The 27,970-nt window shown below is 37.4% G+C and overlaps 2 protein-coding genes across 2 annotated transcripts; both read right to left on the bottom strand.

The window, feature by feature from the left end:
• Positions 1-525: 525 nt before the first annotated feature.
• On the bottom strand, positions 526-19,563 carry eif3c (eukaryotic translation initiation factor 3, subunit C). Its single transcript, XM_052103397.1, has 23 exons — positions 19,420-19,563; positions 16,662-16,777; positions 16,522-16,587; positions 15,084-15,273; positions 14,869-14,994; positions 14,740-14,791; positions 14,481-14,602; positions 12,935-13,071; positions 12,589-12,843; positions 11,650-11,791; positions 11,444-11,569; positions 8,713-8,806; positions 8,416-8,603; positions 7,915-8,139; positions 7,616-7,807; positions 6,434-6,605; positions 6,174-6,333; positions 5,640-5,705; positions 3,756-3,843; positions 3,503-3,668; positions 1,567-1,608; positions 1,325-1,372; positions 526-1,059 (listed from the first exon to the last, which is right to left on the bottom strand). The coding sequence occupies exons 2-23, from the start codon at positions 16,757-16,759 to the stop codon at positions 986-988; spliced, it is 2,829 nt and encodes a 942-aa protein (XP_051959357.1). The 5' UTR covers positions 16,760-16,777; positions 19,420-19,563; the 3' UTR covers positions 526-985.
• Positions 19,564-20,877: 1,314 nt separating this feature from the next.
• Positions 20,878-27,470, bottom strand: LOC127627061 (serine/threonine-protein phosphatase 4 catalytic subunit B-like). Its single transcript, XM_052103278.1, has 9 exons — positions 27,292-27,470; positions 26,137-26,416; positions 25,979-26,030; positions 25,843-25,893; positions 24,899-25,000; positions 24,630-24,803; positions 24,395-24,521; positions 24,111-24,300; positions 20,878-21,725 (listed from the first exon to the last, which is right to left on the bottom strand). The coding sequence occupies exons 2-9, from the start codon at positions 26,232-26,234 to the stop codon at positions 21,596-21,598; spliced, it is 924 nt and encodes a 307-aa protein (XP_051959238.1). The 5' UTR covers positions 26,235-26,416; positions 27,292-27,470; the 3' UTR covers positions 20,878-21,595.
• Between the last annotated feature and the right edge of the window lie 500 nt (positions 27,471-27,970).

Here is a 27,970-nt window from a genome sequence, read left to right as displayed (position 1 = left end):
AATTAATCAGAAAAAACTGTGATGAATTGTTTAAAAAAAATTATCAAGTCACAGCCCTAATTAAAACATATAAGAATACGGAATGACTTAATTGTGTCATGGGAGTGGGTGTCACTTCTGGGACATTTTTGGCATGATATGTTTGTCGCCATTCTGATTGGTTGTTCTTTTGCTTTCAGGATCGAGGAGAGTTTAGTTCTTCACTTGAAATCCCTCTATTAAACAAGATTATTTAAAAATGAAGTTGAAATAATGCAGACACATGGCTTCAGCAGAAACATATAGCATCAATTATCAACCTTTGGTAGGTTTGTTTTGAAAGGTTTACAAGTTATTGTTAAAAATCAATTAATCTTTAGAAACTGTAGTGCTCAACTGCGCTGTTCAACAGGGAACGGTTTTAGAATCCTTTAAAAGTGAGGCAATATTTAGTGTCATTGTATAGAAAACGCGTCACGTGATATTTAGTAAAACCTCTCCTTTGTGTTTGGCATAAGTCAGGCAGTCATGGAAGTTTGGAGCACCTTGAGGGTACATAAATTGACACATTTTTATTTTCAATATTTGCAAAGCTGTCCCAGAGATATAGTTTATTATATGTAGCAGAACAAAAATCTGAATATGAGGTGTCACAGATTCAAATGACACGATTGACTGAAGAAAATTCCACCGTGACTGAATAACTTTTATTAATTCATCAGTTTGTAAATCAAATAACTTGATATTTCTTGATATTTCTCATAATGCGGTCTCCAAATCAGCCACTCGCACCACAAGCTGAAAACCTGCACACGCATTATAAAAGTATTAGTTAATTATGGTGTCTTGTTGAAATGATTTTGTGATATCACAGATAGAGCACTGCAACGCAGACAGGCTCATGTACTGAAACATATATGGAGTTGTAGTTGGGTGAAGAGCCAAGCAGAGGAACCTGCAGATTGGTTCTGGAATAAAGGCATGTTTGGAGCAGGTCGCACTGGGATCAGTAGTTGCCCTGGTTCTGGGACCTGTAGCCTCCTCGGTAGTTCTGTTTCTGCTGGTAGCCGCCTTTCTGATCTAAAGGAGGGACACAAAACAGATATTGAGGTTCAGAAGTCACTAATATGGATTTATAGGCATTCTCTGTTTTTATAAAGAGATTGAAGCAACACTTAGAGGTTCTGATGTTGTTAAGGAAGAATGAGAAAAAAATGAGGAAGAGCATTTGAACGACCACATGGAAATTGCCACCGCATTCACTGATGAAGGCAGAAATGAGTGAGAGGGTGAGTGGGTGGATGAGTAGATTAATGAAGAAATGATTGAACATGTTCATATCCACCTCTTTGGTAACCTTGCTTCTGTTGGTAACCTCCCCTCTGGTCTGGAGCTGCATAGTGAGATATGTTTAGAGACACCGCTGCACATGCACAATCAATCACTTTCTCTAACACAAAACTCTTTAGACACACTTCAAAGCAGCTGTGTCAAGTGAGCACAAGCGAGAAGCGCACAAGGATACAATCTGAATGAGTGTGTGAATCCTCCTATATTCTGTAATGGCTGTGTGTAAATGATAATTACCTCTCTGATAGCCTTGCTTCTGCTGGTAACCTCCTTTCTGATCTGTGTGTGAAGGTAAAAAGGTTAGAACAAATCTTGAAATCATGGTGGCACTTCTACTAGAGTCAGCTTCATTTTCCCAAAATATTATTACATTTTCTCTACTTTCCCCATTTTCTATCTAGTGACGAGTATCGTAATGAATTTAAAGGGCTAGTTCCTCTCAAATTGAAAATTATATCATCATTAATTTTTTTCCCAGGTTTTTTTCATTCTCGATTCCCAACCCTATAGCCATGGCCAAAAGTACTGGAAGTGAAAAGTATTTTGTTTCTCGCAAGGCTTTCTGTTTCAGTTGTTGTGGTGTTGATTCACATTGTTTCTAGATTATTGTGCAGCGTGATCAGATGCATTTTAAATAATTGCAAAAAACTTCATTGGCCAAAAAAATTAACTATCACAAAAATAAATAATTTCACTGTTTTTTGGCCCTGGCACAATATGACATGGTAACATAATTTCACTAATCAGATCAGCAGCACCTGGAAAAGTGTGAACGAGTACTAGTCAGGTAAAATCACTATTATTCTGATTGGACTATAAGAGCACACTGATTGCTATAAAAGGAGGGAAAGAAGTGCTTCCAATCCTTGTGTTGTTCTTAGCAATGGTTACCTCTAACGAAAGACATGCAGCCATCATCGGTTTGCATCAAAACGGCCTCACATGCAAGGAAATTGCTGCAAAGAATATTGCACCTGAAAGAACCATTTACCGGATCATCAAGAACTTCAAGGAGAGAGGTTCAACTGCATTGAAGAAGGCTTCAGGATGTCCCAGAGTGTCCAGCAAGCACCAGGACCGCCTCTTCCTGAGTCGTCAGCTACAGAATCGTGTCACCAATATGTCCACCGGTTTGTGTGAGTGCATCTGCACGCACAGTGAGGCAAAGATCTTTGGACAATGGCCTGGTGTCAAGAAGTGCAGCAAAGAAGCCACTTCTCTACAAGAAAAACATCAAGGACAGACTGAATTTCTGCAGGAAGTACAAGGATTGGACAGAAGAAGACTGGTGCAAAGTTATTTTCTCTGATGAAGCCCCCTTCCGACCGTTTGGGACATCTGGAAAATCGATAGTCCGGAGAAGAAAAGGTGAACACTACCATGAGTCCTGTGTCATGCCAACAGTGAAGCATCCTGAGACACTCCATGTGTGGGGTTGCTTTTCATCCAAGAGAGTGGGCTCTCTCACAATTCTGCCCCAAAACACTGCCATGAATAAAGAATGGTATCAAAACGTCCTGCAAGAGCAACTTCTCCCAACAACCCAGGAGCAATTTAGTGATGATCCCTGAATTTTCCAGCATGATGGAGCACCATGTCACAAGGCAAGAGTGATAATGAAGTGGCTCGGAGATCATTACATTGAAATTTTGGATCCATGGCCAGGCAAATCCCCAGATTTTAATCCCATAGAGAACCTGTGGTCAACCCTCAAAAGGCGAGTGGACAAGCAGAAGGCCACAAATTGTGATAAACACCAGGCACTAATAAGGCAAGAATTGATCACCATCAGTCAGGATTTGGCCTAGAAGCTGATATCCAGCATGCCAGAGCGAATTGCAGAGGTTATGAAGAACAAGGGTCAACACTGTAAATATTGACTCTTTTCCAATAAAAGCCTTTAAAACTTATGAAATGATTATCATTGTTTTCCAGTATACCATAGAAACATGTTAAAAAAAAAAGAATCTACAAATACTGAAGCAGCAAAAATGGCAAAACACAAAATGTATGTCACTGCCAATACTTTTGGCCATGGCTGTACTACAAGCTCATTCTTTTCTTCTTTATTTTCCTATAAAATAAAAAACAACCTGCAACTTTCTATGCAAGTGGTCCTTAAAAATTACATTTCAGGTACATGTTGTCAAAACCACACCAGCATTCAATCTACCTCTGTTGAAGTAGCCTCCATAGACACCCTGTTTGAGGTCAAACACGCGTTCATTGTTCTCTACCAGGCCACCCAATTTCTCAGCCAGCTGCAGGGCCATGTTCTGCAGGGACGTAGGTTCCGTCCTGTGCATTACCACTGTCTGTGTCGGCTGGTCCAGAGATCCCTGAGCAAATTAATAACAAGGTACACTGTAGGTACAGAAGGTTGAGTATTTAAATGGCCCTTTGAAAGCTTTAAAAATGACTTTTACCATGAGCTCTTCATTGATGATCATCTTGCTGATAATACTGTGTACTGTGGGTAACTCCAACTCAAACATTTCTGATAGAGTCTCCATACTGTAGAACAGGCGAGAGAGATGAGTAATGCTTGAAAAATAATACAGTTTAAATATTTGACAGTAATGTTCATTTTAGACAGAATTATTTACAGGTTAAGTGTTGTTAACATTAGAGGTCGACTGATAGTGGGGACTTTGCAAATATTAGGCATGTCATAAAATATTGATATATTGACTAATGATTGGTGTTATTTTAGCAATATATTGTTGAGGCATCGATATATTAACATTAGCCGAGATTTAAATTATAAACCTAATTTGCGTGCTTTCCAACTCAATCAGTTTGGCTTCTGTTGAATGTCTGGTGTAATAACGTTGGGAGACCACAAGGGGGTGACATAACATTTAATGAAGCAGGTTGCAAGGCACAGGTATCACAACATAGGACAGGTATTTTAGATATCCTTGCAGAAGACGCACACACACACACAAATGTTATGAATGTTTAAATATTTCAAGAATTATAGTGACATTTATGAGTTTGCAGGTAAGTATATAAAACTGGTTTAATGTATCCTTGAAAAGGTTTCATTCAAGCTATCAAACCACAAAAAAAGGTTTCATTCAAGCCATCAAACCACAAAATGACATTCTTGTAACTGAAAATACATTATATAAGCTATATGAAAGTTGCATACACACAATATATCAACCAGTATTTGATGGAAAATTATGCAAGTTATGCTCCGTGGTGCTACAGATCTTTGAGCATCCTACAGAGACGGAGAGAGCACGTTGTGTATGGACTTTCATAGACAATAATTGTTTTGAATGTTAGAACGCGCCATGTCGTCAGCCAGACACGTCCGGTGTGCAACGTTTAGCTTTATTTATATCTGAAAACATTCAGATGTAGTGGAAGAGGCCGATAACAGATTAATCGGACGATAGTTTTTAAAATGCTAAAAATGTTAGATGTTAAAAAAATCTTCTTAGTCTCTTATTACAGTGACTGATACAGACACAGAGGCTGCAACAGTCCAAAATGAGTAAAATCCCAGATGCAGGTTTGTTGTGCAATCAAAATCCCAATAATAATCAGAAGAAAAAAAAATAAATACATTTGGTGCATAATGCAGGACTTCTAATTATGAACAAGCTCGAAATTCAACAGGGACTGTTATTTTGAAATGTGCTTCCAGCTCACACAAAAACACAAGGGAAACAAAACATGCACTATTACAATCATTTGCAATGAATTGCAATAGAATCATATAAAGTAATTATTGTCATACAGACTAATAAATACCATAATGAGCAGTAATTAATCAACAGTAGGCCATCATTCATCAATAGTAGATCATCAGCGATCACTTGTCAATTGTCATATGCATGCTTTTTTTAATGACATTTCGCACTAATATTCTTGAATTAATCCATAAATAGTGACGGTGACAAAAGTCTTGTCTGTTACAACTTGCTACATTTTTTAGTGCATTTACTCGCCAGATTAAGGGTTTGAGCCACAGAGGAACAATAAAAAATTATCATTTCTTTTTTTTTTTTTTAGATGACTCGACTTTTGACGATAACTGATAGTTCCAAAAAGCAACCATCAGCACAGATTAATCTGCGAAAACTATATATCAGTCGACCTTTAGAAAACTTTTTTTTCTTTGTTTTATTAATAACATGCCAGCTTCTATGACTATTTTCATGGCAAAAATCAGGTTCAAATAGTTAGAAAAAAATCTAAATAAGATGTTTAAAATAGTTTTTTTCTTAAACTCCCAAATTAAATTTGAATAGACTTTGTTAAAAAGCTTTTCAAGGGTGTCGGTAAATAAAATGTACCTGAGTGAGTCATACACACTACTGTAGGTGAAAAGGTAAGTGCGCAGTGACTCCTCCTGAATCTTCCTGTAAGTTATGAGAAAAACATAAACAGAGTTAACAAAAATTCGATTAAATGTACAGTGGCGCCAACAATACTTTGACATTCAAGTCACATTACATAACATTTTTTTTGCAATTAATTTAAACTAACTGGTCCCAATTTCATTTTTAGTAGATGTATGAATTTAGATCCTCTAAAGTTCACTGAAGTTTCCTATCAGAGTAACCACATATAGAGTTCATCACACTAACTATGGAATAGTTATTTATTTATATTGCCATATCAGCATCCTATGGACTTATTACACTAATTTCTTGTGCAATCTTTTTTAAATAAATGCCACTTGCGTTGACATTTTGTTATCTAGTGCAATGACATTCAAATATTTCTAAGAGTGGCTTAAGTATCCAAATACATTTTAGGGCTACTGTGAGTGAATGAATGAATGAATGAGGCTAAGATGAACATCTCCAGCCTCATAAAGGGTCTACCTGACGAGCATTTCTCGCACGCGCTGCATTTCGGGGAACAGATCCCACACTTTGCTGTTCATCTTCTCATTGATGATGAAGGAATGGCAGGTCCTCCAGTCGCCCATCTTCATGGCCTTGCTAGCGGCCACAACGTGCTCCCTCATGCTCTCAGGAGGGCCTGTGGAGGACAGAGAGAGAGGTCATCAGTCTATCACAGACATCAAATATCAAGCTGATTTCTATTTCCCATCTGCCACTTTTCCCCCCATCTCTCTCACCCAGTAGTGGCTGTCTCTCGCCCACCCTCAGTTGGTGGTGGAACTGTTTACTGATCATTCTGCGGCGGGCATCAAACTCGTGGGCCGCCATGTAAGGGATCTCCAACAGCATGGCAGATACCAGGTACACACACTCCAAAAGCTCAAGGTTAATATGCATGTGGAAAGGCACCTGATAGATACAAACACGTGTCAGACACAAAATTAGCTACCATATTGCTAAAATCTAGAGGTGCCACCATAGGTAATGCTGTGTTCTTCCCAAACAATTCAACCTTTGTTTCATCAGTCCGCCAAACATTTTCCCAGTAGCATTGAAAGTGTCAAGGTGGTCTTTGGCAAACTTCAGGCACACCGCAATGTTTTTGTTGGAAAGCAACAAAAACGTTTGTCTTCCAATTTATCTTCCTTGGTGGTGTCCTGCCATGGACCCCATACTTGTTTAATGTTTAATAAAAAGAGATGTTAACCAGTTCCACCATTTCCTTCAAGTTGTCTTTTTGACCTCATTGAGGATTCTGCGGTGTGCCCTTTGAGTCATCTTGGCTGAATGGCCACTTCTAGTGAGAGTAGCAACAGAACTAAATCGTCTCAATTTATAAACAATTTGTCTAACTGTGGACATATGAATATCTAAGCTCTTAGAGACATTTTTGTAAACCTATGAGCTTTATGCAAAGCAACAAATCTTGATTGCTGGTCTTCAGAGATCTCTTTTTGCGAGGCATATTCCAAGCAAAATGTCAAGAGTGCTTTTTATACGTCAAAGCAGCTCTAACCCAAACCTCCAATCTTATTTTGATGCCAGGTTTGCCAACTACGGACTCATCAACTTTTGTTGACATCGTTAGCCTATGGGGTTCACATACTTTTTCCAACCTACATTGTAAATGTTTGAATTATGTTTTCAATATGTACAAGAACAATACAATAATTTGCACGTTATTAGTTAAAACAGATTGTGTTTGTTCATTATTGTAACTAAAATGAAGTTTAAACAAGATTTTAAGACAAATTTATACATAAATGCAGGTAATTTCAAAGGGTTCACATACTTTTTCTTGCCACTGTATATGTAAACATTTCAGAGCTTATTGGATTTTATGAATAAAACAATACAAATGACTATGCTCTATTTCCCTCTAATCATTAGTAATGAATGCTAGAGAGATGTGGATTTACCTGTCGCCTCTTCTCGATCTTCTCCTGCTCGGCATTTCTCTCCTGCATGTTCCTCATGAGGAGTCCCTGTCCCAGCAGCTCTTTAGCTCTACCACTGGACTGGATGTCCAGTAGGGCATTGTGGGCATCTTTGATCATGCCCTGACGGAACGCACAGATACCCAGCTGCACCATAGTCCTGTTGTACAGAATCTGAAGGAGAGGACAAATCAATGAGCAAACCCAACTCAAATCACACCAACCAATTTTTGGCCAGTAGCAGTCTTGCTAATGCATCATCTGTAACACTGTGCGTGTACCTGGACAGGTGGGTCGGCATGCTGAATGTTGTCTTGTAGGTGGCTCATGAGCATGAGATCTCTGGCCTGGTACCAGCGGCTATGCAGGGCATGATGGTAGATGTGGCACAGGATGGCGCAGGTGCGGATACGGTCAGTGCGGTCCTTGGAATAGATAAACTTACACAAACGGTCCATGATAACAGCACTGTCCTCTCCTTCACTCTCCTCCTGATCCTGCTCAGACTAAAGTGAAACAGGAGGGCAAAGGTTATGCTTTTAAATTCCATTTTTTTCTTTTTTTTAACTCATCAGCCACATTAATGCAATAAAGAAAATGGTTTCACTGAAATGCTTGGAACAGAATTCTGTTTTGTTTTGTTTTTTAAATGCGCTCCCCACATCATTGGTCTTATATACACACAAAACAATACTAAATATACAATAATAATAATAATTTAACATAAAAACATTAGGCTATTCTAACATAAAAGATAGAATAATTAAACAAAAACAAATCACCTTAGTCTCTCCCTGTAGGCCCAGGCTGCGACGATGGGCTTTGTAGTCAAACTTATAGTAAGTGTGCATGATCCTGCGCAGGTAGACGCGGCACACTTCCTCTGTGCTGCCTTTCGTCTCCAGATACTGCAGCAGCCGATCAATGACGCCACACACACGGCTCTCGTCCTTCAGGTTATCAACATACTCTACAAGAGCGTGAGAGGTCAGACATCAGGACACACAGACAACAGTGTATTCCCATGCTAATGAGCTCAGAACTGCCCCGTTATGTGGTTGAAAAACAAATCTACTCACCCTGTGAGTGAGGGTCTGTGTTCTGCATGATTTTAGTGAACTCCTCATCCATCCTCTCCACCAGAGTCAGAATACAGCCACGCACACGGAACGGCTGAGGAGAGGAAAACCACTTGTTATTTTTTAACGTAGCCTTGCACAACACGCCAACATGATGTTTGCAATTAATTTGACTTGTGTATTCTGAGTTTCCAAGTGAAACAGGATTTATAATGGGGAAACAAATGTGGGATGCTCCTCTAATTATAATAATAATAATATTTCACAAATCATGATGGTCAGTCAATCCAAGCAGGCAATCCACGGCATTTGAACTCGCAGTAGATTGCTGCTGCTCTTGCTGGATGCGCACGAGTGAGAGTGCAACTTGAAAGCGCTTCACGTGCACTACGAGTAAATGTCATATTCAATATGTACCGTATGTAGAATTGGTTTGATTGAGCATTTTATGAAAAAATGTGATTGTTAATGTGCAAATGCCATACTTTGTTGCTGGACTGTGTGTATGGTCATTTCCTTCTTTCTAATACATTAACAATTTCGTCATGAATAAATAACAAAGTTTTATGACACAGAAATCAGAAGAAAGTACCTTTTTAATCTTATTTTGTAAAGGTATTTAAATATAATAAATGTATTAATATAACTTATAACCAAGTTGTGTGTGAAATTGAGGAAATATAGGGCTAAATAAGATTTATACATTTTTTAACAATTTTATGTTATTTACTATATTCAATTGTGTGATATATATCTGCCACCCTGCTCTCTGGATATCACCATCAGCATCGGCCATTAAAAAACCCTTGTCGGTTGACCACTAGTTTATAGTGTTTGCTTTTCCCACTGTACTCCCAGAAATGTTTTGTTGACTTGTTGTCGGGCTCCATCCTATGACGTCCGTTATTCAGTCTTTTCCGCACACACTGCAAAAACCGCTTTCTCTGGGAGAAACCTAGTTGTGTTAAACTGTAACGTTCTCGCATACATGACATTTCAGAATGCCGCTTTCTGCAAAAACCCTGGAATAACCCGCTTTCTTAAGTGCATGTAAACATGGTCATTTTATATAATAGTGATATGAGCAGTCACTGTTTGAAATAATGTATAAAATTTTGAAGTATTTACATTGAGTTTACATGCATTTGTATAAAAAGCCAAGTAGATATATCTGCAGCCCAGAGATCCTCGACTGAAGGCAAGAAACTCTAAAAGAGGGCATGGTAACTCCAGATGGGGGTGGATTTATTCCAGAAGAGGGTTGGACCAACACCAAAAGAAGGTGACACTTCCACACATGGTTAAGTTAGGGAATGGGTTAGGTTAGTGACTCTTTGCTGGTGGCTTGGAGCTTCAAGCGCTTTTTGGAGCTAGGCCTGCAGCTCTATAAGCGCTAAAATGGTACTCTTTAAAAGTTTAATGAGTGTCTAGTTGTTCTGGTTCAGCAAACATAACAAGCGGATTCTTTACCATCATCAAATTATAAAATGTATGTTTCTATTTGATCAACAATGGACTGCAATGAACAGAAAGCATATTAAAAAATAAAAAATTTTTCAATGAGTGGATTGTGTGGATCTCGTTTTTGATGGACACACATTACACAGAAGTAATATTCCATTTAATCTCAAGCACTTTTCAACAAAACAAGGTGATTTTCCAGGTATTCCAGTACTTAAAAAAAAAAAAAACTTAATTCAAGCACCTAAAGCACTTCAGGAACCTTGCACGAACCCTGTAAACAGTGTAGTAAAAAGCAAGAGAGAGATTTTGATATTTGATGGGTCATATAATTTATGATAACATGGACAGAATTGTGCAAATGTTGAAATACAGAGCTTTGACTCGATGTGGTTCTTCAATTATTTTGGTGTGTGATATTTCGAAATTCGATAGATTGTCCCATCTCCAGAAATTGTGTCAACAGAATTGCATTTTTAATGGTTTTATTTTTTCAATAACTTAATAGATCCAGACAACAACAAAAAAAAAAATAGCCATTCTTCATTGACCCTCTTATCAAAATGGAGTCGAGTGGTTGAATAAATACAGACATCCTTTTGATCAACATTCTTTTCTTTGGAATACTGTCCACCAACAAATTGTGCACAAAAATACCAAGGTTGAGTGTGTTTTTTTTACATCTAATCTTTATATGCCAAGACAACTAAGCCATTCGTAAGTTAATGTATCCAAAAACAATAACAATGTGGCAGTAGCGCGGTCACTATCGATTATTTTTGTAATATAGTAGAGTAATCTAATGATTGTTCTGATGATTCCCACATACAGCTTTACATGTGATAATGACCATAACCTATAAAATATTGATCAAAAGTGGGGCATTACGAACGATTGCAAATGTAATAAACAAAAAAATCGAATGTACAAGACAAGGATTGCATTTAAATTCAAATTGTAATTAATTTACACAGAACAGAACACAATCTGCAGAAAATGACCTTTTAGATTGTGTTGAGCAGTAAGTGTTTACGCATCCGTCACTGCGTGTGTAACTTTTATCAAGCCAGACAGACGTCTTTTTCATTACATTATGTTGCGTCATAAAATTATTGTTTAGATAAATAATTATTATTATAATTTTTTATTATTATCTAAATAATGTTTAGATAAGAGTGCATTTCAATGTGTTTTTTGTCCCGGGCAGAAACGAAGGGCTAAACTTCTCTACTGAATCTGGTGTGGCACTGCTAATCAAAATGATGCTGACCTGGTCAGAGATGGCAAGATTCTCACTGTCCTCTGCAATGTTTTCTCCAATAAAGATGTTGGTGTTGTTAAACAGGATGTCCAGTAGCTCATCTATGCAGTCCAAACACTTTTTCCACATGTCCGCCTGAAAAGGAGAGAAAGAGGGATTGTTAATCGAGAACGTTCGACAATTTAATAATGCAAGCTCGCCTGAGAGACTGTCACCTTCATGAAGGCGGCCAGGTTGGGATTGTAGTCATACAGGGAGGCGATGATGTTGAACTTGATCTTGACCAGGATACCCTCACCGAGGTTATTCTCATTAGCGATAACTGCGAGAGCGTGAAGGAGTTCAATCTGAGCAGCTCTACAGGACAAAAAACAAAAACACTTTTCAGTCTTCCATGTTTAAAGTAATGCTACATCCAGGGCATGTCAGAATTACAAGCCTACTAATGAAAAAACATTCATGCCCTTTCAAACTTATAACTGGTTAAATGACAAAGTATGTCCAAGATGATAAAACAAAAGAAAAATGTATGCGTTTTATTTAAATGAAAACACATTTAGCAAGATCTTTGAAATGTATTCTCTGTTAGATTTGTTTTAAATGTAATTTGATTTGTAGTTCTAATTTTAAAAATCAAGTAAAACGCAATGACATTTTTCATATACCTTGAATGTGAGTATATGAGACGAGTGCATACATCTTAATTATTACTTCCAGGAACATGGCTTCAACACAAAGTTTTTTTTTATTCTCCAAATTTCACAAATTTCTGAATGATATCATGAAGTTACATTTAACAACATTAACCATATTACAAAGCCATCTAATAATACATAAAAAGTGTCATTTTTAAGAGACTAACTGACCATGACAAACAGTCATGAGTGTTTACAGGTGTAATCTTTGTGATGTCATCTCCTGTTTACTTGTCAAATGATAAAATAGCTTTCTACATGTTGGTTATATCAGCCTGATTTCAACAAAATATTTTCCAAAATTAATCTTTCAAAAAATATAAAAATACTATCAAATTAAACTATATTATTGTTTTGATGTATTTGCAAATAACTACCATTGAACTCTCAAGGTTAAGATATTAGATATACTACAACTGAACATTTCATTCATTAATGCACTGCTGTATGACCTCATACCTGTCTGTTCCCTTCTTGCCTCGTGCCTGTAGGATCTCATTGAGTTTCTTGATCACCACAGCATTGTTGATCTCTGTGCCTTTAGCAAACATCTTCGGCTTCTCCTTCACCAGCGGCACGCCTCCCTTCACCTTCTCCCATCCTCCCTCTTCAGCCTCTCCTTCTTCCTCAATATCTTCCTCCGCTCGCTCCTTCTTTTTGAGTCTCTTCTTCCTGTCTTCCTTCTTATGGTCTAAATGTTTGCCATCTGAAGTTCTATGAAGGCACAGGACAAAGAGGTGATTTGAACATGAATTGATAGATGAACACGGTAGAAGAATAAATATCTTAAGGATGTAGCACATACTTTTTGAGGAAGGATTCAGCCAGTGTTGCTCCTCCTCCTTCATTGCCTTCACTCTCACTTCCGCTGTCCACCGTATCGGAGTCCCAGTTATCATCATCATCATCATCGTCATCTTTATCACTATCAGAGTCTTCAGTCTAAAACAAAGACAAAGTGTTGAAAGATGTACACCAAATAAATAAAGTGTGACAGAACAAAGATTAGACAATTTATTGAGTACTCTTTTTTTTTTTATCCCCCTTTCTCTCTAATTTGGCAAACTCAATTCCCAATGCACTCTAATTCCTCATTGTGGTGCAGTGGCTCACTTCAATCCAGGTGGTGGAGGATGAAGCTCAGTTGCCTCTGCATCTGACAGAGTCAACCAGCGCATCTTAACACGTGGCTTGCTGGAGCGAGTTACCCTGGATATTTGGCATATGTGGAGGCTCACACTGTTCACTGGGGCATTCACAATCAACTTGCCCCGTGCCCCACAGAGAGCGAGAACCACCTTATAGCGACCACGAAGGTAACCCACACAACTCTACCCACTGTAGCAACCGGGCCAATTGGTTGCTTTGAACTCCTGGCTGGAGTCACTCAGCACACCCTGGGTTCAAACTTGCTGACCTGCCCAGGCCCTCTATTGAGTATTTTTTTACTCTTTCTTTTATTTTATCGAGTAATTATTTACCCCACCATAAAGAATCAGCAACACACTCCATAAAAACACCTAACAAACAAACCTGTGGACTATGCATAATAACAGAAACATTGCTTACAGCAGGCAATTTAAAGCCCAATAATGACTAAAATAGAACTTTACGTTGAATGCCTTGAATTTGTACACAAGCAATGCTTTAAATGTTGATGATTTAAGTCACAACTTCTCAAAGTTAACCACGCTGATAGTAACTACACACAAATGCACCACAACTAAATATATTAAACTCACTAGTTTGTTGTTGGACGACTAGTGGAACATCCCATCCCATTTGTAAGATGTGTACCTTTATATGACATCTGTTTGCATGTTTCACATCCATTGTCTTCAGCAACACTTAGTCATTCAAATGCTCCCAAACAGCTGAATTAAATCTTTTTTTTGGTAGATGAGTCTGGTAGATAGAATTCCTCTGTTATATTCTGGAGTTCGTGTATAGCACCAGTTTCACACGAGTTATAGGTTCATGGTTAGTCCACAATACCTGGCCAAGAACGCAGACATACGCAGACACCATCCGTAACCATAGAAATAGCTGCACTAACCACCCAGGTGAGTGACACCACAAGAGGGTGACTACTCAAAAACAAGTGACTAATCTGATTTAAAATAAATATTTAATTATAAAACTACAGTGAAGATCAAGATTATCATTGAATAACGCGCTATCTGGCTTCTTCAGAAGACTTTGGAAAGGCTTGAACGTATGGACTACTTTTGGGTTTTTTTCATATTAGAATGACAAGAGGGTGATTAAACAATGAGAGAATAATCATTTTGAGTGAACTAATGAAAGATTCTGACTTGTTTGAGCTAAACTGTATTGTGTTTTAGACTTACAGTTGCTCCCTTGAGGAACTTGCTGGCCTCTGGGCCTTTCTTCTCCTCCTCTTGAGGCTTTTTCTTCATGAACTTCTTAGCTGAAACACCATTTTCTTCATCATCATCGCTCTCTGAGGATGCTGTTGTACAACATGCCAGCAGAGAAAACACAAAAAAGGGAGAGGAGTTTAAAAAAACTCAAAAAATAATAATCGTTCATACATTTTTAAACAACCTATAGCAGACGAAAGATAAATACAACGAGGGGAAAACTAACCGCTATCAATGTCATCTTTCTCTTCGTCTTCGTCAGCGGACTGCTCTGGGTTCTGAAACAAAAACGAGAAACATGCAGCTATATGCCCTTATCTCATATAGAAAAAGCATTTTGGCCACTGCTCAGTACCTCTTTGTAGCTGGCAATCTCTGTCTCGAAGTCTCGGTTGTATTTGCGAATCTTCTGGCGAAGCGTGCTCAGGGCTTTTGCGTTGTTTTTGTTCATCTTCTTTTTCCCTTCCTTGTCCTCCCATAACTATCAAGAAAGAAAAAGTTGTTCACTAAACATGAAGCACCTGATCATGTGAGTCACTTTTGGATGAAACTCTGGCATCTGCTATGGACCTGATTAAGGTAGTCCTCCAGATCAGCTAGCAGGCGGATGTAGAACGGAGGCACGCCCTCTTTGTCCACGATTGTTTTACTTTTGAGGAATGCTCGACACAACTGCTCAAACTCCTCTAGACATTTGGACATGTCGCGGATCTTCATGGCATTGCGGATGGTCTTGATCAAGTTGGTGAGCTCCTCAAACCTGGAAAAAATTGGAGAGGTTTGGATGTCAGATGCAGAGTTTTGAGTTTTTTTAATTGATGTTCATGTTAATTACAAAAATAGGCTTTGGACATGAGAAAAGTGCCACTTGGGGTCATGAAATACTTCTAAAGCTAAAGAATACTAATAAAATGCACGCATAATGAGAATTTACAATTCTCCAATTTGGTCTTACACCATTAGCACTCAGATGCTTCACTGTTTGTATCACTCCGCTTGTGTTCATACCATTCTAAACTAGTGTAAGAGCAGTGCATATCTGTTAAGAGCTATCTGTCTCTTTACATTTAATTTTGTGACATTACATATTTTAGCCAGCAAGTGGCGGCACCTTGAACACATCATTTGATTTGAACTAGCAAAGGCAGATTCTGATCCGTCACTTAAAGTATTTCCATGCACAAATGCGTTTTTTATGACCGTACTCAGTTTTTCCTGATTGTAAAAAATTTACTTGTTCATTGAACTGTTGTATAAAAGCAATATCACATGAGCAAGAGTGCTATATGGCCCTAAATCAGCACGGCTTTGATTGCCTATGGCAATTGGCCTGTGGCCGAATCATAGCAGTGCTGATGTAGGGCCATATAGCACTTTTGCTCATATGATATAGCTTAAATATAATCCAGTGATGGCTAGAATAAATAATATTTGTCCTCTGATAATGATTTGGGTGAAATTGAAAGGAATATTATGCGAGTTACGCTCCGTGGCACTTCAGAATTTAGACACTGAAAATTAACGTCCTTCTGCTTCCCTTTTGCAGAACATAAATAATTGTTTCTAATTTTAGAACACGTCATGTTGTCTGCCAGAAGCGTCCGGTGTGCGACCCCCTTTAATTTACCCTGCAGCTCGCACTTTATTAAAGTTGGTTGAGAAATGTGTCTGAAGAGACAAAAGGCTGTTAAAGCCCTATTTATATCCGAAAACAATCCTGATATACAGTATATCGATAATCTTTGGGAAAATCTTCAGATTATCGATGTGTGAAAAGGCATCGATCTCAAGCCTACTTGACACGTCCTATTTCACACATAAAATTTTACAAGCACAATCAAATTTCCTGAAGAAAAGAAGAGGAAGTTGACTACACAACTGAACAGCTCTTTAATACAAATGGAGAGACTCATAAGCGCTTATTTTGTATCACATTCTCATCTTTAACAAATGCTGGAGATGCCTTGCTGGCCAATTAAACTCATGCAAGTGAATATTTAATACACACCTCTTGTCCTTGGCACTGCGTACCACTCTCTTTGTGTCCTCCTCATCATCGCTCAGCAACAGGGCCCTACAGAAAAAACAGCAAATTCAACTACTGCACAAAAGATCACAAAAACCAGACAATACAGAAAACACACTCACTGCTTTATAGCAGTCCCAGATGCTTTGGGGGTGATCTCATCAGCGGATGAGGATTCCTCCGACTCACTGTCGGATCCGGTGGCGAAAAAACGGGACATATCAGACGAGTATTTGTACTGAAATTAGAAATGAGAAAACAATGAAAAAGTGAACAACCCTGTCTCATGCCTAAATGTCTTTAGCTGCATCCGAAAGTGCATCCTGTCAGAGAATTTACTGCATTTGATGGACGCACTTCTTGGTCGGTAAAACAGTACATTCTTCAGGTGGGCATGGGATTAGAATGAACACATTCCGGGAATAGATAGCTACTTCATCCGAGAATGTGGACAAGATTCATAACCAATAGAAATTTAGTAGAAATGCATCATAACCAATAGAAATTTAGAAAAATTACATCATGATTATAACCAATAGAAATTTAATAAAATTGGATCGTGATAACCAATAGAAATGTAGTAGAATTGCATCATGATAATAACTAATAGAAATGTAGTAGAATTGCATCATGATAATAACCAATAGAAATGTAGTAGATCATGATAATAACTAATAGAAATGTAGTAGAATTGCATCATGATAATAACTAATAGAAATGTAGTAGATCATGATAATAACTAATAGAAATGTAGTAGAATTGCATCATGATAATAACTAATAGAAATGTAGTAGAATTGCATCATGATAATAACCAATAGAAATGTAGTAGATCATGATAATAACTAATAGAAATGTAGTAGAATTGCATCATGATAATAACTAATAGAAATGTAGTAGAATTGCATCATGATAATAACTAATAGAAATGTAGTAGAATTGCATCATGATAATAACTAATAGAAATGTAGTAGATCATGATAATAACTAATAGAAATGTAGTAGAATTGCATCATGATAATAACTAATAGAAATGTAGTAGAATTGCATCATGATAATAACTAATAGAAATGTAGTAGATCATGATAATAACTAATAGAAATGTAGTAGAATTGCATCATGATAATAACTAATAGAAATGTAGTAGAATTGCATCATGATAATAACTAATAGAAATGTAGTAGAATTGGATCATGATAATAACCAATAGAAATTTAGTAGTTACATCATAACCAATAGAAATGTAGTAGTTACATCATGATAACCAATAGAAATGTAGTAGAATTGCATCATGATAATAACCAATAGAAATTTAGTAGAATTGGATAATGATAACCAATAGAAATTTAGTAGAATTGCATCATGATAATAACTAATAGAAATGTAGTAGAATTGCATCATGATAATAACTAATAGAAATGTAGTAGAATTGGATCATGATAATAACCAATAGAAATTTAGTAGTTACATCATAACCAATAGAAATGTAGTAGTTACATCATGATAACCAATAGAAATGTAGTAGAATTGCATCATGATAATAACCAATAGAAATTTAGTAGAATTGGATAATGATAACCAATAGAAATTTAGTAGAATTGCATCATGATAATAACCAATAGAAATTTAGTAGTTACATCATAACCAATAGAAATGTAGTAGAATTGCATCATGATAATAACCAATAGAAATTTAGTAGAATTGGATAATGATAACCAATAGAAATTTAGTAGAATTGCATCATGATAATAACTAATAGAAATGTAGTAGAATTGCATCATGATAATAACTAATAGAAATGTAGTAGAATTGGATCATGATAATAACCAATAGAAATTTAGTAGTTACATCATAACCAATAGAAATGTAGTAGTTACATCATGATAACCAATAGAAATGTAGTAGAATTGCATCATGATAATAACCAATAGAAATTTAGTAGAATTGGATAATGATAACCAATAGAAATTTAGTAGAATTGCATCATGATAATAACCAATAGAAATTTAGTAGAATTGCATCATAATAACCAATATAAATTGTATAGAATTACATGATAACCAATTGAAATTTAGTAGAATTGCATCATGATAATAACCAATAGAAATTGTATAGAATTACACGATAATAACCAATTGAAATTGTATAGAATTACATGATAATAACCAATTGAAACTTTATAGAATTACATGATAATAACCAATTGAAACTTTATAGAATTACATGATAATAACCAATTGAAATTTTGTAGAATTGCATCATAATAACAAAATTGTAGTTTAGTAATATAGTTAACTCATCAGATATAACTAATCATCACCGTAATAGTTGTAATCTAACCTGCACTTTTGTATCCATTGATCTGTACACTGTATAACATATGTCATTTTAAACGATCTCATAGTATATTTAATCTGCCTGATAAAGAAAGGTCTATTGTATTAAATTGGATGTATGGCTTATTAAGGGCACATGAACAATTAGTCTAAAAGGTAAACAGAAGACGACTAAGAGCCAGCATCTTTTTTACTAGATACACCACAAATAATTCGGCATTTTAATGACGGTATTATACTGGCAAATACCACATTTGCTGATATGAAGACTATATCATCACCTACACGACGTTTACTCGTTCACCACCGATAAAAGATTGAATGTCGGGGCATGGAAATAACCTACAACCATCAAGCCAGTACAGTACAGTACAGTACATGAAGACACATACAATGAGTAATAAATTAGTTTTCTATTTGATATCTCCTGCAGCGAGCGTGTAGACATCCGCGGAAAACGTGTGACCGGCTCTTTCTGGCCTAACGGAGCCGAACCGTCTATAGCTGTCATACCCACAACAAATTATGACTGATACAGAACGTACCTGTTATCTGCTGAAAATGTAAGTTCTCTCTTTTGTGAAATCCCTTTGTAAAGAGTTTAGATCCAGATTTGCAGTTTTGTCAGCAAAAGCGAAGGCGTGCGTCAGAACCCTTTCGGCTACTTCCGGAGAAAGAGGAAGGCATGGTGAAGGGGTGGCGCGAGCCGCGCGACAAATCATCTGCTTGCGCACTTTAGCGTCACCTGATGGACTGAAGTGGTACTACACCAGAATCGTCATTAGGGGAATTTATCATCTGTCCAAAGAGTACACAGAAGTGGACATATTTTAAATAGTTTAAATGATAATGGATATCATTATCACTGAGAGCACAAGACTGTTGAGTTTTCTTAAACTTTAGAATCTTAATTCTAAAGGAGTCAACAAAAGAACTTGTTTTTCAAACGCATAAGGGCGGGATGATGTACAGTCGAGTCAGCCAATCATTATCAGCACTTGCATTACTCCGAAGTCCACCTCAAAGCTGATTTAGCAAAAACTGGATGACTGTACATCATCTCACCTATTACACAGCATTCCAAGCAAAGAAATGGGTATGACATATTGATTGTTGAGGAAAGAGAAGTTCCGTATTAAATTGGTTGGCACGGACAATGGTAAATTGCGCAATTTACCAGTGTAAAATATTTGAAAGCAGAATTAAGGGTGCGCTCACTAATTTTTCCTCATTAAAGTTACACTCCTAAAGACATTAATTGAATTGTAATTTTACAATATAGTAGGAAAGCATGACCACTCACATTAAAATGAAGACTTCAGTCATATCAGTAATTTATAAAAGCTGATTTATTCTACAGGAGAGGGTCCGCACATGGGGGCTGCCATTTTACAATCACATGATCAGCTGAATACTACTCCTTAATCTCAGTAACCATCCTGTTATTGGACACTTTCACTCATTGATTAAAGTAATTATGGCATGATGTGGTGTAATGTTGATAACCACAAAATTACATTTAGACGTGCCCCTCCTTATCATAAAAACAAAAATACAAATTGGTCTTACAATGGAAGTGAATGGAGCAAAATCCGTAAACGTTAAAATATGATTTAAAAAGTATAGCCACAAGACAAAAATTATGCATGAAAAAATTATTTTAGTGAGATAAAATGGACAAAGTTATAGTCAATTTTACAACTTCACTGACTTGACCATATGTCTACAAACCCTAAAACGACTGTAAAAGAAAATCCCATTTCTGCCTTAAATCCCTCCAAAAATATGTCCCATTCACTTCCATTGCAAGTGTCTTTATGTAACCTCAATTTTGCATTTTTCTTTGGGCAAAACTGATGTAGATTGAGACCAGAATATTCCTTTAAGAGATTGACTGAATCAGAATCGAGCATTCCAGAGAGATGTATAAAAATACAGGTTGTGGATGAGCAAGTTGAGCAAGTTCACACTATATAACAGCTGAGCAAAACCAGAAAAAACACATCTAATGTTTATACAAAAGTACATTTTATTTTCACAAATTAAAAAACAAATTGAGAGAGAACAGTCAAGAGGGAGAAGCACATTTTCTAAATCCAGTTCGGTTTGTGTGTGGTGTTCAGATGGTTTCCAGTGTAGTCAAGTTTTTACTTTCCTTCACAAAACTCCAAAGCTGTGAAACTATGACTCAGGTGAAAGATGATAATAAATTATAATCAAAGCAGGAATTATGCCATATTCATTCTCTGACACATTCACAACTTCCATGAGAAAAGAATGCAAAGAGAAAAAAAATAAAAATAAAATAACAATGATGCAATGTCCAACATACTGTTTTAAACTGCCGTTTCCTTAAACAGCTTTCTGAGGAACATGTCTTAACAGCAGTCACACACTCAAGTGTGCATTGTGCTCTGTTCCACTTTCCCTACTGATATTCACATACATAATAAATGCCTACATCTACAGAGTACACGAGTTTGAGAACAAGAGATTTCAAAGCAGTATATGAGAATATATACCAAGTGTGTGTCTTGATGGCAAAGAAAGTATGTGATAAAAAGTAGATGGAAAAGACAAAAAAAAAAAAATCTTAATATTACAAAGTAAAAAAAAAAGCATAATTAAGACAGTTGGGCAAGGAAAGAGAAATAGAAACACAAGGACACACAGAGAACCACTTCCTGTTGAGAGTGCTTGCATCCCAAGGACACAGGAAGCTTATAGGAAGTAGTCAGCAACTGGCTTTTTGGAGGGAATGCCTCTGGTTTCTTGTGGAGCAGCTTCAAATATGATGAATTCTTTCTGCAGGTGCTCGTCCAGCTCTAAGATTGCAGCAACATTACCACATCTATGACAAAGATAAAGCGTTACCAAAGGCCAAAAGTATATAATACACATTTTTTTGGTTCTAAAACAAAAATTTATAAAATACCATGCATGTTATCGACTTATCAGGGTTTCCCAAACAGGGTTTAGGCAAAGAGGTTGAGTAAAAAATATTTTTGTAATTTACTGAATTAAAAAAAAAAATAAAATACATTGACTGCAAATTGTATAATTATAAGAAGAAAAAAAAAATATCGATGTAATAACAGTTTACAACTTTCAAAATATAACAAGAATAAGTAAAATGAAGTCCAAAGTTGCTAAATTAATTACATCTCCAGAGGTGAACCTTATTTAAAATATAGGGGGGTACTCCAAGTAAACCATTTAGGTCATAGGGCAGGGGTCGGCAACCTTTTTGACATGGGAGTGCCATTTTTTTCCCCTGATCAATGGCTGCGCCGAACCTGAAGCGCTACCGGCTCGTGATGAACTTTTTGTTTAGCCTCTCATTCAGCTCATGAAAACACACAGAGTGATCACGAGGATTACATAAAGATGTAGATTGGAATGCAGCGGTGGAATTTATATAAAGAAAATAGTCTACTCCTCTAGCCGAGACTAATAATCTCTAGCCGTTGTTGGCGTGCCAGAGATTTACACATGGAAGGGTAATGCTGGCTCCTGTGCCGTAGGTTGCCAACCCATCACAGGGGGTTCAGCTGACAAAAAAGTTTGGGAACCCCTGTAATATATATACACACATTGTAACTTCGATTTTTGCTTTTTTAAAGAACAGTCAAAATAATTTTTCGTGGTAATCAACATTAATACCACAAATGCTGTCAATTGAGCTTAACTTGTATTGAGTCCAAAATATCCCTTAAAGGAAGCCCAGTATAATTAAGCTCATGTCTGATCACATGTGTTTCTTATGGGCTGTTCACACAGAACATGTTCTTGCATTCCAAAACAGCTGCTCGGAGTGCAACGGAATTAAAAACACTGCTCACCTTTGAAATTCGATGGTTTTGAAATTTCTTGTCACAAGCAGTGGATTGGTTACACAAGCGTTGTATTTAGGCCACATCCACACTAATACGCGTTTATTTGAAAACATATTTTTCCTCTACGTTTTAGCCTTCCGTCCACACTGAGATGGCGTTTTGACTGTGAAAACGGAGCTTTGTAAATGTCTCCCAAGTGGATACATTTGTAAAGTTTTGTGTTGTTGTGTGGATGGGTAAAACAGAGATATCTGAAAACTATGGCATATTTGTTGTCATGTGATCCATTCACCACAAAACAGTCAAGATGGTGCCCAATGTTGTAGCACGTTGTTGTGCCTGCTATGGAATACTTGCACTGAGCCTCATGATGTACTCCCGCTTTGAAATATTGCAGCCTGCTAGTTTCCAGTTAATTGAGTTTACATGTGCCGTAGTAGCCTAGTTCCCAAAACGGCACTTAAAATTAGTGTTCAAAAGAGGATTTTAACGTACAGATCTTTTCAGAGATAGAAGAAATATTCTAAACATTACCATGTACAGCTTATTCAACATTCAGTGGAAGAACAGTTTTCAGAGCTTTATTTCAGTCTGAGCCGATCTGAGAAAGCAATGGCTTGTATATACACCGATCAGCCACAACATGAAAACCACATGCCTAATATTGTGTAGGTCCCCCTCATGCCACCAAAACAGCTCTAACCCGCATCTCAGAATAGCATTCTGAGATGATACTCTTCTCACTACAATTGTACAGAGCGGTTATCTGAGTTACCGTAGACTTTGCCAGTTCGATACAGATTTGTTTGGGTAGCTCAGCGAACCCCATGTAAATTTACATTTACTGAAATAACTGTTGGCATTTTATAATACCTCAACCATATTAAAATCAATTTCTTTGTTTTAACAGGTGGCTATGACAAGTCTCAGTTGCCTCCGCTTCTGAGACAGTCAATCCGTGCATCTTATCACGTGGCTCATTGTGCATGACACCGCGGAGACTCACAGCATGTGGAGGCTCATGCTACTCTCCGCGATCCACACACAACTTACTACATGCCCCATTGAGAGCAAGAACACCTAATCGTGACCACAAGGAGGTTACCCCAAGTGACTCTACCGTCCCTAGCAACCAGGCCAATTTGTTTGCTTAGGAGACCTAAGCAACCAAACTCCAGGGGTGGTAGTCAGTGTCAATACTCGCTGAGCTAGCTAGGCCCCCAAATTGTTATTTCTCTTAAACAATTACTGTAAATACAAAAATATATTTTCTTTTTTATTTTGTTTGTCTTTACCTGTACCGGATCAAAAAATGACCCTAATTGACCAACATGACCCATCCCTTATCAATATGTCATAATAAATAAACCTAACGTCACATCTATGTCACAAAAACCCACCTGTAGCAGTAATTTGGAGCAGACCACACAGTGAGAACAGTCTCATTGAAGTGCCACTTATATCCTTCCATGACAAGCTGGTGCGCTCTACAAATCATGTCGATGTCATTGGCAGCATTGAACTGGGCCACAACATCACTGCCAAACAGATAACCAGCACCTCTCGGGCTTACCCCCCAACCTGTGGTGTCTGAAACAGGAGAGAAATAAACTCAGAGTAAGTTGCTTTCATTAGATTTCAACACATATCTGCTGTGTTCCTACTGTATGAATTCTACAATTACCTTCAGGGTCAGACCACAAAAGATCACACATGGGCCCATCATGAGGCACTTCCTGCTTCCTGTCAATGGTTCTAATCTGGTCCAGAGTCTGGATTGAGGGTGAAAGGCCTCCGTGTACACAGAAGATCTACAGGGTTGCAAGACGAGAAAACAAATCCACCTGAGCATGGTGCTGAGGTTTTAACTCATGGATACATTTAGATCCCTGTCAGTAAACAAATGAAGAAATACTCACTTTGCCATCAATGATGGCGGAGAGAGAAAGGTAGTCAAAGATCTCTGTGCAGTACCTCCATACCGTGACTGAACCGTATTTTCTTAAACACTCGTCATAAAAGCCGTATACTTGTGTGATCTGTCTGGACTCATGGTTCCCTCGGATCAGGGTAATTCTGTCTGGATAACGCACCTGTGAAAAGTAATTGAACGTAAAATTAGATGTAAAGAATTATTGATAATTTGAATCATAATAACAATGACATAACTACAAAAAAAACCCAGTACCTTCAGGGCAAGAAGTAACAGAAAGGTCTCCACACTGTAGAAGCCTCGGTCCACAAAATCTCCCATGAAGAGGTAGTTTGTTTCTGGAACGTCTCCTCCCACCTGAAGTAGAAGGTATTACTTTATTAATGAAATGAATAAGCAAATACATATTATTTAACAAACAGTAATGGCAAAATGTTGATGAGTCAGTATACCTGTATTTTGCATATTCAACTAGTAGGCATTCAAGTAATACTCCTTTTTTTCGTGAAAGGACTTGCATTACACAAATTGCTTTAAAGCAGGGGTGTCAAACTCGGTTCCTGGAGGGCCACAGTCCAGCAGAGTTTAACTCCAACCCTAATTAAACACACCTCAAGAGGCTAATCAAGGTCTTCAGGAGTGCTTGAAGATTACTGAAAGCATTTTGGAGCAGGGCTGGAATTAAACTCTGCAGGGCTGTGGCCATCCAGGAACTGAGTTTGACACACCTGCTTTAAAGGGATGGTTCACCCAAAAATGTAATTCATCATTTACTCAACCTCATGCCATCCCAGATTTGAGATTTCACCATAATCAATGGTGACCAAAACTTTGAAGCTCTGAAAAGCACAAAGGCAGCATAAAAGTAATCCATATGACTCCAGTGGTTAAATCAATGTCGTCTTAATCTTATCCAATCATTTTTGGGTGAGAACAGACCAAAGTTTTGGTCACCATTCACTTGCATTGTATACACCTTCAGAGCTGAGATATTCTTATTAAAATCTTCATTTGTGATTAGCAGACGAAAGTCATACATATCTTGGATGGCAGGAAGGTAAGTAGATGAGAGAATTTTCATTTTTTGATGGACTATCCCTTTAAAGCAATTTGCTCCATCAATCTGTGTAATGCAAATCACTTTGGGGAAAAAAAGACATAGTTACTTGATTGCAGAGCAATCAAGTATTCAAACTTACTCTAAACAACTCCTTCAAGTCATAAAACTGCCCATGGATGTCACCGCACACCTGAAGAGAGGAAAATATCATTTATTTCATACCCATATCTATGATTAGAAAAGGCAAGGACATTAATACATGCGCACACACTTACCGTTACTGGAGAGTCGACTCTCTGTACATTACTCTCTTCCACTAGAATCTCTCTGGAACACATTAGCACACATTAGTGATGTTGTTTGAGCAGGTAATCAATATTGAAATCACGAACTCATTTTATACAAATGATTAATCTCCATTGGTTGTTATTACCTGGCTTTGGCACACAGGGCTTTGACCTCATTTTCCTTGATGAGCTCACATCTCCTCAGCTGGTCGATTTGTCTGTCCAGATCGCTCATGTCACTCATGGTGGATCGAAGATAGGGTGCCTCCACTTGATACCAGTGAATATAGCTAATATACCAGTGAATATAGCTAATACAAAACTAACAATCTCACTCTTTGCCACTCCTTCAAACACACAAGGACAGACACAATCACACCAGATGAAGAGACAGAGAGGTGGCGGGGCGAATCTGGGGACAGCAACCTATTCAGTAAAGAACACAGATCAGACTGAAATGAGCACAGGAGTGCAGTGAAAGAGTATGTCATGGCATTGTATCAGGCCATATCTATTAACACTTTCAAGTTATCCAATCAAGTGGCTTCAACACATGAACAAGTAAACAATTAGTCACCATAAATGACATCACGTTACGTTTCATAATACAAATGACATTTAACAAATGGAATCAAGAGGCCGTGGAGTCTCACATACTACTACCAACATATTTAAGTACGCAGTAATTGTAATTCTTGGCTGAAATATCTAAAGGCATGTTTCTTACTGTACCATAGGCTCCAAGACAATTACAAATGTTTACTGAAAAAAAACAATACATGTAAAAAAACACACTAAAACTAATATACATGGATTTAAACCATATTACCATGACAGCTCAACCTGGTGTAGAAATTGCCAAACAAACACAATTAAAATAAAATAAATACCATACATACTCATATATAATGTTAAAGACAGAAAGTCTTAATATTTTAATATATTCGGTCAGAAGTGATTAGAGCAAAAACTATAACAATAGTTTGCTCAGCTCGCTTACCCAGCTTCAAAACCAACGTTACATTCGCACAACTTTCCCGAAAACTTACTGAAGATTTAAAGATAGTCAAAAAACAACATTGACAAACACAACACCAATCATAATAATATGTGACGACGTCAATGTGTTGGTGTCAAACTCGACCTCAATTTCAATCCGGAATTAGCAGAGCTAACTAGCCTGAGCAGCTAAAGGCCTGAAGAAATGAGCACATCTCCCCAGCTCTCTGCTCAAATACGCGGACAATATATGAATCTTTGCCGCTTAAATCACAAGAGAAGGAAAGATATATGACACCTACCTTTAAACCTCTTCAGAAAGACCGGCAAAAAAAAAAAAACAGCAATCTAAAGAGTATATCGTCAGTTCGCTTTATTAGATCTTTCACCCGCTTCGTCGGTCTTTTTCACCCACCACTCTCTACCGGCGTCGAGCGCCTCCCTCTTAGGCAACCAGACATACTGTATGTGTGCGCCGGCCAAGTGTATAGTGTCAGCATCGCGCAAGACTACAAGGAACACCCACTTCACGACACGCTCACTACATGTAACGCCCCCTTTGGATCATCAAGCGATTCTATTGGCTACACATGAACTTTTATGTTATTTTATGTTTGGCTTCAAAATGTCAATGTTTCATATTTTCCACCAGATAGCGGCATTTTAATGTTTAGCCTATTGAGCAAATATATGCTGTTGTCCTTTTTTCTGTTTGCTGTATTATAGAGCTATGCAGCCCAAATGATGCTGCTAAAATAGTGTGGGTGTGTTGGTATGGATGTCAGTGTGTTTTGTGGATGTGTGTAAAAAACAACAGTGGTATTATATAAACAAACTGGCATTTAAAGGGTTAAAATCCTGAAAATGAATTCATATTTGATTGTTATGATCAGGACTGATGTTGGTCAGTGCAAGTGGAATATAATATTAAAATATACAAATTTGATGGCAGTTATTTTGATTTGGACATTTTTGTCCTCC

Source organism: Xyrauchen texanus, chromosome 33 (assembly GCF_025860055.1).
Source record: "Xyrauchen texanus isolate HMW12.3.18 chromosome 33, RBS_HiC_50CHRs, whole genome shotgun sequence".
Lineage (NCBI taxonomy): Eukaryota > Metazoa > Chordata > Actinopteri > Cypriniformes > Catostomidae > Xyrauchen > Xyrauchen texanus.
Note: the sequence above shows the minus strand (reverse complement) of the source record. Positions and strands in the feature narration are given on the sequence as shown.

Coding starts and splice junctions, on each gene's coding strand:
- eif3c (XM_052103397.1), bottom strand. CDS start 16,759: ATGTCCCGTTTTTTCGCCACCGGATCCGACAGTGAGTCGGAGGAATCC. Junction 11,570..11,649: donor ACCTGGCCGCCTTCATGAAG/GTGACAGTCTCT, acceptor TCTCCTTTTCAG/GCGGACATGTGGAAAAAGTG. Junction 5,706..6,173: donor GTGCGAGAAATGCTCGTCAG/GTAGACCCTTTA, acceptor CATAACTTACAG/GAAGATTCAGGAGGAGTCAC.
- LOC127627061 (XM_052103278.1), bottom strand. CDS start 26,234: ATGAGTGACATGAGCGATCTGGACAGACAAATCGACCAGCTGAGGAGA. Junction 25,001..25,842: donor ACTTGAAGGAGTTGTTTAGA/GTAAGTTTGAAT, acceptor CTTCTACTTCAG/GTGGGAGGAGACGTTCCAGA. Junction 24,804..24,898: donor TGTTACTTCTTGCCCTGAAG/GTACTGGGTTTT, acceptor TACTTTTCACAG/GTGCGTTATCCAGACAGAAT.